The sequence below is a fragment of the Neospora caninum genome, chromosome VIIa (genome assembly GCF_000208865.1).
Source record: "Neospora caninum Liverpool complete genome, chromosome VIIa".
Taxonomy (NCBI): domain Eukaryota; phylum Apicomplexa; class Conoidasida; order Eucoccidiorida; family Sarcocystidae; genus Neospora; species Neospora caninum.
This window is the reverse complement of record NC_018393.1, coordinates 2,590,281-2,607,255: the sequence shown is the minus strand read 5'-3', so window position 1 is coordinate 2,607,255 and position 16,975 is coordinate 2,590,281. Positions and strand designations below refer to the sequence as shown.

Below are 16,975 nucleotides of genomic sequence, written 5' to 3'. Positions count from 1 at the left end.
CCGGTACCGAGTGAACACGAGGGGGAATGAATGCGGCAAAATTCTTGATACAGTGGCCATATGAGGACATCGACGATTCTCATGGTGGATGGAAGCTAAAGAAATACGTTTTCCTAGCTTCATCCTTACCTATATGCCCCGCTACTACTGCCACGGACTCGTGAGTGCATCCCAATACATGTGTGCTCATAAATATATATAAATATATATATATATATATATATAAATATATATTTATATATATAAATATATATAAATATATAAATATATATAAATATATTTATATATATAAATATATATAAATATATATAAATATATATAAATATATAAATATATATAAATATATAAATATATATAAATATATAAATATATATAAATATATATATTTATATATGAGCTCGCATGTACTGCACCGCACGCACACGTGTCTGGGACTCTGCATTGCAGGAGAGGTGAAACGACGCGCGTGCGAGAAGAGCCACACGCCTATGGAAGACTCACGAGGAGGTTCCGCTCTTCAGGAAATGGCGAGTGAAGCGAGAATGCCAAGTTCACCTGAGAGAGAAGCAAATGCAGAGGCAGAGAGAACCGCAGTGTGACCGGACCTGAGCGGTTTCGGACGTTTCCAGTGTTGCACAAGTCGGCGCGTTCCACTGTGTTTCCTCGCAGCGAGCGTCCGCCGCGCAGACGCACCTGCGGATGCTCCTCAGTGAGTTTCTTAATGCCGGGAAGAACGCCGAGAGTGGACACAGCCAGCTTGCGTGCGCTGAAGTTAAACAGCAGAGGATCCGTTAGAATGCGGAGTGCGTCGAACACCTTGGGATTCGCCAGCGGCTCGCCCATTCCTGAAAAAAAACAGCGCCAGGGCGTTTCAGACAAAGAAGGCAGCGCGGACTAAGTCCATATGCAAATCGGGGTACACATGGAGCGAAAGGGTATAGAACGGTAGAACGCGCGGAGGCACGCACAGGACTTCAAAACGCCCGCCTAGACTCCATCGGTGTACTGGACGCCCTGTAACAGATCTACGTGTGTGTGTGTACACTCGAGATTCCAGAATCATCCGGATGTGTCTTTGTTTCAGTTTAAAGGCATTCGTATTGGCGAGTATCCCGGAGGGCAGTTGAGAATGCCCCCACCTTTTTCGTGTATAAACCTGCCGCGATCACGTTGAAACGTTGGATGTGCATGCGGGAAGCGCACAACCCGCGAAGAAAGCACGATTTGTTTCAGTCATTCGCAAAGACGAACAAGATGCAAATGATTTTCAGGAACACACCGCGGCCGGCGGAAAACCACCTCGGCACACAGATGGGAATGTACAGAAACTGTAAAGCAGGAGAACCATACTCGTGCACACAAATGCACACATTTATACACACAAACAAACCCATAGACATATCCGCGAACACACTCACGTACACACACAAATATATATATATATATGCAGACTTGTGTACAAATGCATTTCTATGTACGTCCAAGCACAGACACGGTTGCAGATATAAATAGAGAACAGATCGACATACAGACAGAAATGTAGGCTTCGATGGGGATAGAAATTGAAAAGTATAGTTGTGTGGCAGAAGCGACGTCGGGGTACAGAGTGCCCAAATCGCGTTTTTGAAGCCTGCTTTTACCCATGAGAGAAACGGAGTCGATTTTGATCCCCTGCCGGAGAAAGAAGAGCACTTGGTCGGTGATTTCATCGGCCGAAAGCTGGCGAAGAAATCCGGATTTTCCTGAGAAAAACAGACGCCAGTCGGCAAAAAGACAAACGCGGCTCCAAACCGAAAGGCCAGCAGAGCGCAGGAGGCGACGAGGACCAAGAACGCGAGGACGGGAGATACGAATGAAAGTCGAGAGGAACACACGACTTGGAAGAGGCAGTGAGAGACAGAGGCGACGCTGGAGAATGAGCGAAGTGGGAATCGAGATTTGCAAAGCGACGGCCGATACACCCGGCAGAGCTACTTACCGACGGAGCAGAAGCTGCAGTTGAATGCGCAACCTGCCTGTGCGTCGACGCGTCGGCCGAAGGAGAGACAGATAAAGCACACGAGGCAACAACAGCGCCAAGAAGTGAACCGGAAGACTTGCTGCGTGCCGCGGCTTCCAGACAAAAACTCTAAAGAGAAAACGCCTCATCTCTCAAAAGCGGCGCTTACGGCGGAAAGCCTTCGGGAAGGCCAACTGCAGAAGGCTCCACCCTGTACCGTCGGCAGAGCCGCGAATCGTCACATTCCGTTTAGGACATTCTGCAGAAGGTTCCGTTGGTGCGTTTAGGAAAAGGATGCCCCGCAGGGGCGTTAGAAAAAGACGTAAAAGGAGACAGGCGAAAAGTACACAAAGACGCCCAGGGATCAAGCAACGAGCAGACCTCAAAGCATAGACACCGCGGCCGATTTCCAAAAAGAGACACTACACCTGCGCATGCATATCTCCCTAATTACGACTAACGAGATGAATATATATATATATATATATAGGTAAATTTTAATAGGTAGATATGCATTTGTGTATTAGCATCTGCGTGCATGCATCTGCAAAGAGGGGTGCTTATATACGACTGTGATGGGCTGGCCAGGATACCTGAGAAGAGATGCACAGAGAGACATGATTCGGGAAGGCGAGAGCGACTGCCTCGACTCGCGCGTCGTCTGGCCGACACCGAAAGAGAACCTTCCGAGCATGCTTGTCGGTGGATTCCTGTAGCGCCTCCAGACTCAGAAAGCTGGCTGTTGATCCACGTCTCCCTGTTCCCTCTCCCGTCGCCTGCCGGTCGCGGCTTTCTTCTCTATGTCTTTTTGGTTCGTCCCCACCGACTTCACCGACTCGTGCTTCGTCGCTGGATTCTTCCGTTTTCGCTGCACTCTGCTCGTGCGTCTCGCTTTTGTGCTGCCTGCCGTTGCCGTACAGGCGATCAAACAGATCGGAGAGAGCGGCGAGAAGAGGGCGGCCCAAGCTTTGCATGCGCGAGAGAGAACAAGAATCTGCGACTGACGACTGGAGAGAAGACGATGCTTTTCCTTGGCGAAGCGCGGGGCGGTAAACCTGCTCAAGGATTTGCTTGTAGCGAAAATGCTCAAAGTTCCCCTCCACCAAGAGCGCCTGAATGTGACGCAGGCGCGGAGACGACGTCGGGGGAAAAGCAGTAGAGACCGAGGAAGAAGACGAGGAGGAAGAAGAGACAGATGAGGCGTCCGCGCGAGAAGACGAAAAGGCGGGGGAAGAGCGGGAAGGAATACACGAAGAAGCGAAAAATCGCCCAGAGAGGGGAAAAATCGGAGAGAGCGGAATGGCGGAAAAAGAGCGGGAAGAGTGAGCAGCACGGAGGGGGGAAGACGAGGAGAGACGATGCCGGCTGGTTCTCGACGACGCGGAAACGTCCTCTGGGGAACGCAGAAAGGAAGAAGAACGAGAAGTAGAAGAAGTGACGGAAAAGGGCGAAGGGGAAGAGAATGACAAACACGAAGGAGACCAAGAAGAACATGGAGAACAAGAAGAACATGGAGAACAAGAGGAAGAACAACGGTAACAAGCAGGAGAACAAGTCGCAGAACAGGGAGAATAAGAACAAGAACAAGGCGAACAAGAAGAAGAGCAAGAGAGACACGGCACAGAGGCGTCTAAGCGGCAGGAGGGCGTTTCGCTGGACGGGAATGATCGCCACCGCATTGGCTGAGAAGAGAAAAGAGATATGCGTCTCCTGTCGGTGCGGCGAGGCCGAGGGAAAACGCGTCGGATACCAGCGGAAACAGGAAAAGACAGCGAGAGCGCGCCCTCCACGGACCTCTCTGCGGCATGCAGAGCTGCGAGAAGCTGCATCTTGAAGAGGAGACTAGAGGAAGCGGATTTGAGGGGAAGCAAAAGCGGAAGAAACGTGCGCGGAAGCGAGAGAAGAAAAAAAGCATCCAGGGACTAAACCGGGAAGAAGCACGCGAAAAAACGAAAAGCAGAAACGTGTGAGCGCTCTCAGCCCGGGTTTTTCCCCAGCCCCGAAAAAGTGAAAGGTCGTGAACCTGCAGACCCTAGTCCATGCGGAAACTGCCTCAAAACTGCTGTCAAGACACAGACACCTGTTGAAACGAATCCGGCGCGGACGGTCGAGAGCCTCTTGGCGGGAAAAACGAGCAAAGAGCGGCGCGGGATCTCTGTCGGAACGGATTGGCAAGACTGAGCGTGAAACTGGGAACGAGAAAAAGGCGAAACTCGCCGGCGGAAAAGCTAAAGGCGCATGCACGGGAAAAAGTGTGCACGCGCGCATGTGTGTGTTTCGGCTGTATCTACACGTGAACACAGCACGCGCGACAGCAGCAGGGAGGTCGCGCTGACAGCTCTCGGATTTCTTGAGAGGCCGCGTTTTTTGCGAAGGCTTGGAACCAAAGTGAGCTGGTGTCAGTTCCTTCTCTTGGAAATACACTTCTTTCGCGCTTCGTCGATCTCTCCCCGCGTTTCCCCCGTGTGCTGTTCCGCGTGCCTTAGCTGGCCGCTGCGTACTGCCCCGTCTGTGGCCTGCGCGCCATCGTCATGGCTTACTCGATGCTTTCTTTCGTGGGATCTCAAGACACCCGGCTTCTCTTCCTCCGGTTCCCTTCTTTGTTTCCCCTGTGTCTGCGCGCTATCTCCTTCGGTCTCGGCTTCTGTGTCTCCCTGGCGACCGCCTTCTTCCTCTCTCACAGTCTCTCTGCGACTCTCGGACTCTCTGGTCTCTCTGCGTAACCGCCAGGGACTCTTTTTCGAATTCGCGTCGCTCTCATCTTCCCCGCGAACTCATATACGCCCGTTCTCTCGGCGCGTCTTCCATACGCCGTGAGCGAACTCGATATAGGGATCTTGACAAGCGTTCACTGCAGCCCCGCTGTCTCTACCGCAGGGTTTGTCGCTGGTGCCCTGACTTTCTGCCCCGTTCCACTTTTCTCTTTGTTCAACTTTGCGGATTTTCCGTGCTCCGTGCTCGCGTGTGCACGGACGTTTTGTCGCGCGTTCCCGTCGTCGTGGCTGTTTTCTGCAAATGGTCCTGGATGGCGCATCTCCACTTTGGGGCTGCGGTGCCGATCGTCTTCCGCTCTTTTCCGTCGATATGCGGTCACTCACTCGGGCAGCCAAAGACTTCTCTCTTGCTTCCAGACCACCTACCAGGCGCTCTCAAACTCATCCTTCTCGCCTTCAACCGAAGAACTCACGAGGAACTAAAATCCTGGTGTCCGACGGTCGAGGCGCTTCAGAGGCAATTCGCAGAGAAACACCCAGAGACCCCAGACGCTCTCCAGACGTACCGAATCGTCGTCCGGTGAGAAAAGGATAGAAACAGAAAGAGAACGAGAGAAAGAGAGAAGGAGAGGAGGAAAGAGAGGAGGAGAGGAGGAAAGAGGGAAGCAGAGGAGGAGGGAGACACAGGCGTGAAGAAAGGGAGAGAAAGAGAGGAGGAGAGGAGGAAAGAGGGAAGCAGAGAAGGAAGGAGACACAGGCGTGGAGAAAGGGAGAGAAAGCGATCGAGGAGAGAAATAGGTAGAGACAGGAAGACGAGGAGAGAGAGCAGCAGATGGAGAGACGGAAGAGCGCGGATGCGAGAAGACGCTCGAAGCGGATAAAGAGCGGCAGGAGGCGCGAAACGAGAAACATTCGGGAAAAAGAAGCTGCATTTCTCTCGATCCCTCTTCTCTCTGTTCTTCGTCCTTCCCTTTCCGTTTGACTTGCTTATCTTTTTCCCTGCCTCTTATTCGGCTGTTCTGTCTCCTCCTTCTTCGCTCCTCTCACCTCGTGTTTCTCGCTGCTGTCCTGTTCTTCAGAAGTCGCTCTGCCCGTCTCTTTCGGTGGTACTTGGAAGAGCGGTGGCGACTCCTGCTTTTTCCTGATTCGCTCGCCGCTTCCCCAGCTCCTTCCTCTTCCCTTTCTCGCGCACATTCCGCATGCAGTGCGCCGCGGTCTCCGCCGCTCGCGTCGTCTTCTCTCCAGGCCGCAACGGAGACGGCGGAGAGCGGCGAAACTGCAGATTCAACCGAGGCAGATGAACGGGAGTTTCGCCGTCTGTTGTCGTCGACGTTCTTCGCGTATGTAGATCGGCGAGCCTTCCTCGCCAGCGCCTGTCTACCAGACTGCCAGAGGCCGTACCTCTTTCTCGTGGACGAGAAAAACAAAATTCAGTGGTGCGAACATGAGCGCTTCTCCGAAGATAAGGCGTTCGCCGCCACGGAAATACGCCGACTCTTAGGTCTCGAGACAGCAGAGCCTTACGGCATCGAGGCAAACACACTGAATGGCGAGAGTTCAATCGAAGAGCGAAGGGTTCCCCTCCTTACCCAGCGGGAGGAAACGAAAAGTTGAGACAGAATAGTGTGCAGCAGGCAGAGGATCCTTGGCGGGTCGCCTGTCTCTCCATCTCTTCTTGTCGCCTTTCGCCTTCGTTCTCCTCTCGCCCTTTGTCTCCTCTCTCTGTCTTGCCTCATTTCTCTCGTCTCTCCGTGGGTTTGTGCGGAACAGGTATTTCGAGGCCAAAAGGAGAGAGAGAAGAACGCAGTGCTTGTCGTTGTTTCAGCGCGAAACGCGCGAAGATAATAAGAGAGAGCCTGCGTGCATGCAGCTCCGCGGGGTTTCTGGTGAAAAGCGAGGTTCTGGGGTGTATCTGGGGGCTTGAGGGAAGTCGCCAGTCTCCAAAACAAACCCGTGGTCTGTGTCCATCAACACTTCGTCTGTCGCGTTCATGTTCTCTGCCTTAGCGACGCTGTCGACGCCTTCAAAGTGTCTCGCGAGTTCTCGCAGCCTCAATGTTTATCGTCGAGACACTCCGAAGTTTGAAGAGGCCGCCGAGCCTACCTACGTTTATGTGTACACGAATGCGTATAGTTCCTATGCACGGGTCAGCCAGGCAGTGTATCTTGAGGATATATTTACAAAGCATGTGTATATCGAGGAGATAGCTAGCAGCCCATCCCTGGGCATCCTACATATAAATACATATATGCATAAATACATAGCTACAGATATATGCTGACACAACTAGCGAGAAAGTGCTAGATACTCTGGTTTTATCAGATTTGTACAGGGGTGTCTTGCTTCCTCTACACATATGTGTGTATGTATAAGTATAGACACAGAGAAACATTTGTCGACCGTTGGAGACTTCAGAATGCCGATGTCGCCGTAGGTTCGAAACACAGGCAGGCCGGTGCGTGCGAGAACGTATTCACGCGTGTGCATCTGAGACCGCGTGTGCATGTGAGACCGCGTGTGCATCTGAGACAGCGGCTGCATCCAGAAGGTTTTGCCACAGAGGACGATTTTCGTTTGTGGGGTCAACGGGGGGGGGCGAGGCGGAAGATTGTCAGGTCGCCCAGCGGACGCAGCTCGCAAGTCGAGAGGGAAATTGTCCTCGTGGACGTCATTTCCCCTCGCTCTTTCAGTCCCGCGGAAAACGGGAAGATGCAACTTGTGGCTCTACTCTTTCCTCGCTCTTTTCCGAGTCTACCTTGACGTGTGTACCAGACGAACCGAGCGAAGGAAGCGCCCCGATGGAAGAGAAGAGAAAACGACGGAAAAGCTCGGAGCAGAGAGAGGAGGGAAAGACACAGAGCCAGGCAGAGGCGTGAGAAGGAAAACCAGTCGGCAGGTGCGAGGAAGCTTGCATTTTGCGTGTGTTTTCGCCGGCAGAAGAGAAAGGAGAGCGCGGCGCGATAAGAGAGGCACTCTGGCGCGATCGACCCTCACAAGGAGATTTTTAAAACTGCGTTGGACGGCTGCGGGAAACAGATGGAGCTCCAGCGGGGCACCGGCAAATCGATCCAAAAGAATTGTTTGTAACCTTTATTTAGCAAAAACAAAAGTGAACAGCAGTGCGTTTGCCGGGAATCGAACCCGGGTCACCTCGATGGCAACGAGGTATTCTACCACTAGACCACAAACGCCTGGCCTTTGGGTGGGCAACCTTATCAACCCGGCGTCTCGTTCCTAAGTTAATCTCGATATCGAGAAAAAAAATTTTGAATTATTCTTAGAAGGCACAGACAAGCAAGCTAAATAGTGCGTTCTCTGGCAAGGAAAGCCTGAAGTTCGTCGAAGCAGGTGTTCAAACACAGTAGACCACAAAAACGCTTGGTTCCTCTGGGGCTTCGCCAGGAGGGAATGCGAGGCCGTTGATAGCTCGCCGGCTGGAAAAGCGACCGATCACGTTCGAAGCTAAGAACTTCGGCGGCAATTGGCAAGAAAACGGTCCGAAGAGTCAGTCGAACGCCCTCTCCCTGCGTGTCACGCGGAGGCTGCCTTTCGTAGATCTACGATGGGAGGACGGCACGACTGGACATTGAGTTCGGATCAGTGAGGCAGTTCCTTCTCCTCTGCGGAGAAGGTATTCACTGCTAAGGGGGGTGAGGAGAGAAATGTTTGTCACGAGGGCGCACTAGGAGCGCAGCAGGCAGAAGTACAGCGGAAAGCGCGAAGAAAAAAGCAAGGGTGTTTCCTCGGGTCTCGCGCAGTGTTCAGCCCACGGAGCACCAGCAAAAAAAAAGCTGGCGGCGGTCCTCTTTTGTCGGCGATGCGTTGCTGATGAAGAGAGACAACAGCGAAAGGCATAGCAGAGTTCATGTAATTGGGGTCTCTTGGCGCAGCCATGCGGCAGGTGTTTGGAAGGTTGTCGCAGGAGAGAGCTCGGCAGGCCGTGTTTTCGGATCTCGGCTTCAAACCTGCCGCATGCGGGAGGAACGTCAAAGTGGAAATATTAAGCGAGAAGACGGATGCCAGTCATGGGTGTCCGAGCATGGATTGTATCGAAAAGCGAACTTTTCCCAAGTCTCTCTGGAGCTGACCGCGCACAGTACGTTTAGGTGTTGTGCGAGGTTGCATCATGGAACCTTTTGTTTGTGCAGAGCGCAGCAAGACAGCGACAAACGGTTTGTTTTCGCCCGCTTCCTTGACCCCGTGTCCAGCAGAAAATCCTTCGCTGTTTCATTGGTTCCCGAATGCCGCGTCGGGCCCCGCACGCAAGGGCCAGAAATCATCACGTGCGAAGATCGCGTACCCTGAAAAACCTCCAACGGTAGACGCCGCGAGCCTCCGGGGCAGCCACGTTTCGCCAACTAAACTTACGTATCGTACACAGCGGCAACGAGGGGAGAGCAGCCGCTTCCCATGAAACGGATTAACACGGCGACATAGAAGGCTAAGCTGCATTACGTTCAAACTTCACACTGGATTTTCGGGTTCGAACGTATTGCGAAGGCTGTGTCTTGTCCCCGCGATACCACCAGCTTCTCGCGCGACTCAGGAGTATCGAGGGGTTTCTCCTGTGATGCAGAGAGGTCTGGAGACGAGAGATCTGAACGGGGCATACGCGCCAGCCTCACCATGCGTGGGAGGACCAGCGCCTCGTAACTTCCTACCACCGGACGGAAGTGACTATCCTGTCTCGCCAATCTCTGGGCAAACGAGACGTCCGAGACCGGACGCCGTGCAGTTCCCTGCATCGTCCGGCGGCGCTGTCTCTTGCGCTTTCCTGTGCCGGAGAAGTTACACCGCAGTGAGGAAGAACACCAGCTGCCAGGAACTAGACTGCTTTTTCGGTGTAGAAACGCCTTCAGCAGGCGCGAAGAAGGAACGTCTTTCTCTCACGTAACGTCCCTTTCATGTGCTCCACTAGGAGTATCCACCAACCTATTAGACACGCCTACCAGACCACGAGCACCCGTTCTCCGATGTCAAAAGACGACACTGCCTGCGCGTCTACAGCTTTCCAACCTCGGAGTGTCCGCTTTAGGGAGAACATATCCCCGCCTACGCTGAAGGGCGAAGCATCAAGCGACGTTTACAACACTTTTCCCAGTATTCAATCTAACCTCCGACGTGCACGGGTGCGTAAGCGAATCGAGCGGCTATAAGGCAAGACCTCTCTCCCCGGCGGCGCTGCTCTTTTCGCCTCGTTGGTTCTCCAATCGGCTTTCTTCTCGCGAGCAAACCGAACTGCACGTGCATAACTCGACTGGCTGCCAAAGACGCGCCGTCTGCTGCGCTGTTTCCACCCAAAACTGGGCGTCCCTGGGATAAAACGCCTAAAATAGGCCGGCCCTCTATTTCCCACTCGTGGTACTGCACAGGGATTTCAGGCGGCGCGAGTGCGTAAAAGGCAGAAAGGACGCCGGCTGTCCACCGAATCCACTGGGAAACACAGTTTCACTCAGATGCTCCACGTTTGTCAGATCTCCTATCGGTTGTGTGTTTTTGAATCGGTGCTCGCTACCCGCGGTCGGCGCCGCCGCGTTTTTTTCTCTCGTCTTTGGACGCTTGCGGGGCTGAGAAGGCGTCTCGCGCCAGAGTGCGCGCATGCAACCGGAGAAAGACTCGGCGAAAAAGTAGAAGTGTGACGGCCTGCCTTCTCGCAGGGGGACGGTCCGCCCGGCAAAGAAGCAGGCGTTTCTCGTTCGTGGAGTAGAGTTGCTACATGTGGCAGCGCGCGTGCGTTTCTCGGGACACATTTGACTGTCGTCGACAGAGTGGAGAGCCGAGCGACTTCTTTTCGGCCGCTGTTGAACTCGATTCGTTCTTGCCTGTGTTTTGCTGCGGTACGCCCTAGGACACAGCACAGTCAGCTCGGGCACTGGATCTGAAAAACTTTGGGGATGCAGCGCGTGTAGACCGAAACGTTTCTCGTGCTACGTGTCACGACGTTTCCCACTGCACTCTCCATCGGTCAGACGCTTCTTTCGCCTCTCTCATCCCCATCGCAGCCCTTTCCTCTCGACGCTCTCCTCCCGCAGGGTTGTTTCTTGCTTTCCCGCCCTAAAAACTCTGTTTTTCTCTCGTCCCCGACCGCGCGTTTCCTACGTTTCGTTCCGTTCGGTCGGCAGACTGCGTCGAGCTTCTTTTGGATCCGCACTGACGCAGCGTCACCTCTTCGTAGTGTTGGGCTCTGTTTCCTCGTTCTCTGTCGTCACCATGAATGCGTCTCTCCTCTTCCGCAGAACTGCGCCAGGCATCTCGACTGCCTCGCTTCGTCGCCGGTGCCTCAGCACGGCGCTGGGCGACACGCGAAACCCCCTGACTGCCAGAGTCTGCACGGCGGCTTCGGGTGTATCTGCACCATCCTCGGGTGTCCGCGCACCGGCGTTCCAGCGAACAGAGAAGACGTTTCTGAGCAGCGCGGCAGCCTTGCAGCCCAAGGCTGGTCCTGCGCCCGAATACCGCCGCGTCCCCTTCGTCAAGGAAGACATGGAAAAGGTCATGGAAGAGGTTCCAGAGTTCAAGTACTACTACGTCGGCAAGGAAAACACCAATGGTAACATCTACGAAGGCATCCCACTCGACAAAAGCATTCTGGAACCTGTAAGGGAGTCCTCGGACGTGCGCGTGTGCTCGACCGGGGAGACAGCCATCCGAACGCATGTGTCCGGAGCCGCAGTCAACGGGAGGGCGCATGCCTACTTGCCCGCCCCCAAAAAAAGGCGTGTATCCTTTTCCTTTCATTTCGGGGTGTCCTGCTCGGGGGGGGGAGGGGGGGGGACGAGCGCTGTGGAACAGGCCTAGACGGAGAAGACGGCGATGCATGTGCTACGGACCCACACACAAGAGAACCTGGGCATGGGCTGCTAAGACAGGGGACGCGCCTTCACGTGTTTCTCGTTTGCTTTCTGTTAACGCTATCGACTTCACCAGAGGGGGAGAACGTACCTGTCGTGACCTCCCTGTGTTTAGAGGAGAGGACCGAAGAAGCAGCGCAGCGTTGCTTCCTCGAAACCACCACGCCTCGCAAACGTGCACACACAAAAGAGATATGTGGGCATTTTCGTAGCAAGCCTCCTTGTGTGTGTCTCAGTCCTTGTTTGCGCCGATGCATGCCGAGCTGTCCCTGTGCGGGGCCGGGGACCGGGGGACTCAGAGCAAGCGGCTGCCGCAGGCAGACAGGAAAAGACCTCTACGGGCTGCACTGAGGCTGCATAGGGGACTGGATTGTTTTGGATATTTCCTGGCGCATTCTCGTGCGTGTGGACAAGCTGCTGGACACAACGAAAGGTGTGAAGAGTCGGTCTGTTTCGCATCCGCTGGGCGTGCAACTGCTTCTCCCGTAGAGCAGATACCCGCTGAAATGCATATCTTTGCATGTGGCTCCAATCCGAAGTGCGTTTGCGGCTGCGCCGAACCGGCGTCTATCTGCAGTCGCTGGCGGGTTCTTCTTTCTCCCGCAGGGAACGTGCACGCACACTTTCTCCGCCTTGGGTTTTCATTCTGCGGGAGGTGTCTGTCGTCCGTATATACACGGTCCCTGCGTTTCACGCGGTTTTCCGTCGTTTACATCGCTTCGTCCGTCCCGTCTTCTGACACACATGTCCCGCTGAGTCTGCGTCGTGTGTCGTGTTTTCTGCAGTCCGAGATCCGCGACTATGTCCCCCCCAACAGCAACATCCAATACTCGAAGCTGGACAACGGGCTGCGCATCGCGTCGATGGACCGCGGGGGCCTTACCGCCTCGCTGGGCCTTTTCGTGCATGCAGGCAGCCGCTTCGAGGATGTGACGAACTTTGGAGTGACGCACATGATCCAGAACCTCGCGTTCGCCTCCACCGCGCACCTCTCGCATCTTCGCACGGTTAAGACGATCGAGGTCTTGGGTGCGAACGCCGGATGCGTCGTTGGACGGTAGGCCGAGCGATGTTGCGAAGGGAAAGGAAAAGGGGAAAGGGCGGCAGAGAGGCGACCGCGCGACCGAGAAGAGACACGCGTGGCGTTCGGGAAAACCAAAGGGGGAAAACGGGAGGGAATAGGAGGGACGAGTCGGGAAAAGGAGACCGACTTAGGGCGGGAGGGGTCTGAGAATCGTGCGAGGAACGGCGGGCGAGAGAGAGGCGGAATCGTCTCAGGAATCGACGGGGCGGAGAAGAGCCGCAGAGAAGCCGTTCGTTCTTTTTTTTGGCAATGTGCTGCGGTTCGCGAGCGGAGGGGCTCACGGCAAGACGCGCCGAGAGAGATGACGCGTTGTTTCCTTTTTCGAGCTGCACAGAGACAAAAAGAAGAGACTTGAGGAAGGGAGCGCTTTCCCTCGTTTTTGGTTGCTCTGCCCCTTGCGTTTTCGTCCAGGGAGCACGTGGTGTACAGCGCCGAGTGCCTGCGGTCGCACATGCCGTTGCTGGTTCCCATGCTCACCGGAAACGTTCTCTTTCCGCGCTTTCTTCCGTGGGAACTGAAATCCTGCAAAGACAAGCTCATCATGGCCCGCAAGCGCCTCGAGCACATGCCCGATCAAATGGTCTCTGAGCTCCTGCATACGACAGGTGAGGCGGCGAGAGGTCGGAGGGACGGAACGCCAGCAGAAAGCCAAGAAGAAACGGACGAGAAGTGGGAGGAAAAACAAGAGGAATGGAGGATCGGGAGAGAGGCGCGACACGCAGAGACAAAGAAGACGGTAGAGCGGAGATCCTTCAGACCGTAGATGACGCGCGCCAAGCTCTCGAATCCGGATCACCGTGGCATCGACGGACGCCTTGGGTCTTGCAGGCACCTCCGCATGCAGAGAGAAAAAGCTTCTGCACAACTTGGTCTGCTCGCCTTCAGTTCCCGTGGCGGTTCGTCCCTGTCCAGATGTCGTTTTCTGTATTCTGCGATATCGCGCATTTTCTGCTGGCTGGCGTGTTTCTTCAGCTTGGCACAACAACACCTTAGGCAACAAACTGCACTGCACAGAGCGAAGCCTCGGCTATTACAACCCCGACGTCATCCGCCACTACATGCTCCAGCACTTCTCCCCTGGTAGGCCGCTCGCGCGCATGCACGCATGCAGTTCCCTCCAGGACGCTGATTCGGGTCCCCGGCGTGTGCCGTAAAGTGACCACGCCTCTCGTTACATCCCCACGCCTGTGCCCATGCAGTTACCGACATTCATGAATGCCCCGATCATTGCTTTCGTTTGTGTTTTTCTCTTGTCTTGTTTCGCAGAGAACATGGTGTTTGTTGGCGTGAACGTGAATCACGACGAACTGTGCACGTGGCTGATGCGTGCATTTGTGGACTACAACGCGATTCCGCCGACGAAGAGAACTGTTGCTCCTCCTGTGTACACTGGAGGTGACGTTCGCCTGGAGACGCCGTCGCCGCACGCACACATTGCCGTTGCCTTTGAAACAGTAAGGACGTGTTTCCGTTTCGTCTCTTTTTCCCCTCTTTCCTTCCGCCTCGCTGGTTCAGGAAAACGCTCTCCGCTGAGACGCGTTAGCCCGTCACCGTGGAATTGGGCCCTCCCACATCTGCGTTTTCGCCTTTTCTGCTTCCTTCGTCCCTCAATTTTTCCCCCCTTCTTTTTCTCTGTCCCTCCCCCGAAACTCTTCGAGGCCAGACGGCGCAGGCGCCTCTCGGAAGAAAAGGGACCAGCACAGGCATCCTGTTATGAAAAGACGCATTTCGCTTCATTTTCTCCCATGTGTTTTGTGTCTCCTCTTCCTCTTGTCTCTTCATTTTCTCTCATGTTTGTCTTCATTTTCTCTGGCCTTCCCTGTCAGCCGGGCGGTTGGAATGGCGGCGACCTCGTGGCGTACTCTGTTCTGCAAACGATCATCGGCGGAGGAGGCGCCTTCTCGACGGGCGGTCCGGGAAAAGGCATGTACACGCGCCTGTACTTGAACGTCCTGAACCAGAATGAATGGGTTGAGAGCGCCATGGCGTTCAACACACAGTACACGGACTCGGGCATCTTTGGGCTGTACATGCTCGTCGATCCCACCAAGGTGAGAAGGAGAAGATCTGAAAAGGCGGGGATTAAGGCGCTTTCCGGAGAAAGAATGCGGGCTCTGGGAGTGGATGCGCCTCCCGGGTGAACAGAGAGGAGGTCTTCCAGAGAAGGCAGCAAGGGTGGACAGAAGACACTCAAAGAGACACAACGAGGCGCAGAGAGTAGCGTCCCTTTCTCCCGCTCTGCCCGGCGCAGAGCGGGGGGCCTCGTGCGCGCCTTTTCTTCAGGTCCTCTCGCGACGCACAGAAAACCGCGAGAGCGAGGCGCGGAGCATTTTTCTTGCGGAACGCGTGCCTGGGCGGGGTGTACGCGTGGTCGTGTGTATGTACACCTTGGGTCGCATGCACTTTCCTCTTTTTTGGGGTGTGGGGCGCGTGCAGTCTGCGAATGCCGTCAAGGTGATGGCCGAGCAGTTCGGAAAGATGGGCTCTGTGACGAAGGAGGAATTGCACCGCGCGAAAAACTCACTCAAGTCCTCGATTTTCATGAATCTGGAGTGCCGCGGCATCGTCATGGAAGACGTCGGTCGCCAGCTGCTGATGAGCAACCGCGTCATCTCGCCGCAGGAATTCTGCGCAGCAATCGACGCCGTCGGCGAGGCTGACATCAAGAGGTGAGACTCGCCCGAGAGAAGAAACAGCGAGGCGAAAGATAGAGAGGATGATGCACACTGTGGAAGCGCAAAGGGAAGGACACCCTGAGGAAAGAAAGAAGACGGACGCGTCTCTTCCTTTTTCAGGCGAGCGTGGGGGGTGACTTGGCGCGGGGAAAGGAGAAAGCGAGAAGCAAGAGATCGAGCGAAAAAACGAGATATTCGAGGCATCTCGAAGTATCGACAGAAGTGAAACTCTCCGGGGTCTTCTTGATCCAGGCGCTTTTCTTGCGATTTGCACGCGTTGGCCGCAAACACCGGAGGAGAGACTGTTTTTCTCTGCAGGCAGAGGCAGCCGTGAGAAGGGGAATGCCTTGGAGAACGGGGAGGCTCTGCGGAGCCGCGTTCGCGCCTTTTTTCCACTAACACGCATGCGTTGTGATGTGCGGGCGCCTTTTCAGAGTTGTCGACGCCATGTACAAGAAGCCTCCAACCGTCGTTGTCTACGGAGATGTTTCGACGGTCCCGCACTACGAGGAGGTCCGCGCTGCTCTCCGAGCGGCGGGTGTCGGCAAGTAGATGCCGAAAGAGTGAACTCGAGGGAGGACGAGGAGCGATGTGCAGGGAGAATAAAAAACTGCATGCGCCACTTGGTCTCCGACATGAAGGAACGTGTCCACGTCGCGTTCGATAGAGAAGGCGAAAGAGAGAACAAGAGGGAGAAGATGAGAGAGAACAAGAGAGAAGAAGAGAGAGAACAAGAGACATGGGTTGTGGGCGGGTGTGGATGGCGAGAAGCTCGAGTTGTCTTTTTTGCGTGTCTCTCTATACGCATCTGAAAGATGTTCACCGCGGAGAAGAGAAAATCGATGTGTGTGGGGGTCGGCTGAACGAGGCCTTTCACTCTTGCTTTCTTTGTTCCGTTCCCTATGTTCCAGTCCAATGCGTTGTCTTGTTCTTCCTCTGCGCACTTTGAGGCAGAAAGACGTTTTTCGCTTTGTGGACTCCTCGCGCTTGCCAGTCCTTGTGTGCCGCACTCGGCCGTGGTCTCGCTCCGTTTGCTTGTTTGATTTGTGCGATGGCGTGCGGAGTGTAGACGCCGATGGGCGTCTCTGAGAACGCGGACCCGCCGGGGGTGACTAAACTTCAATTCTCAATGCTTTGTAGAGCTCGTGAACGCAGAAATTTTCATGCTGCGCGTGGTGGGCAGAGGCTCTTGCGCCTCCCGTTAGAAACTAAGCTTCTCTCAAGGTGCGAGCGGCCACGCATGCGCCCTCAAAAAGCCAGTTCCTCGCATCTCTCGGCTAGTGTTTCGGCGCTTTAGCGCACGTCACGCGCTGTCGCTTTGTGGCCGATTGAAACCCCACAGAGGCGGGGTTCCAGTCGCCTTCTCTTTGGACGCGACGCAGCTTTTGTATGAGGGAGGCGAGGAGAGCGAGAGAGGAGAAACGGACGGCGAGAGGAGAGAAGACGACATAAGTAGAGAGACAAGACAGACAGGAGAGAGAGTCAAGACTGAGAGATCAAGGAAGCGGCAGGGAAACGGAGAAGAAGAGGGAGATACGTAGGGAAGCGGATATGGCCGCGTCGTTGTTAGCAGGACAAATCTCAGTCTGGGGAAGAGGAGCCCAGGACGTATCGGACGCGTGAGGAAAAACGTGAAGGAGACGGCAGAAAAA

General features: G+C 54.7%; 2 protein-coding genes and 1 non-coding gene across 3 annotated transcripts; 1 reads left to right on the top strand and 2 right to left on the bottom strand.

The window, feature by feature from the left end:
- Positions 1 to 486: 486 nt before the first annotated feature.
- Positions 487 to 2,973, bottom strand: NCLIV_022230 (hypothetical protein; the record flags this gene model as incomplete). The annotated part of the gene is made up of 4 exons (XM_003882417.1): positions 487 to 555; positions 694 to 845; positions 1,641 to 1,742; positions 2,823 to 2,973. 4 exons carry the CDS (start codon positions 2,971 to 2,973, stop codon positions 487 to 489), a joined length of 474 nt encoding a protein of 157 aa, XP_003882466.1.
- Positions 2,974 to 7,833: 4,860 nt separating this feature from the next.
- Positions 7,834 to 7,904, bottom strand: NCLIV_t080003. The gene has a single exon. It is a non-coding gene; the product is annotated as a tRNA-Gly (tRNA).
- Positions 7,905 to 10,923: 3,019 nt separating this feature from the next.
- Positions 10,924 to 15,875, top strand: NCLIV_022220 (hypothetical protein; the record flags this gene model as incomplete). Its single annotated transcript, XM_003882416.1, has 8 exons — positions 10,924 to 11,310; positions 12,350 to 12,621; positions 13,060 to 13,253; positions 13,621 to 13,728; positions 13,915 to 14,102; positions 14,475 to 14,699; positions 15,085 to 15,317; positions 15,758 to 15,875. 8 exons carry the CDS (start codon positions 10,924 to 10,926, stop codon positions 15,873 to 15,875), a joined length of 1,725 nt encoding a protein of 574 aa, XP_003882465.1.
- Positions 15,876 to 16,975: the final 1,100 nt, after the last annotated feature.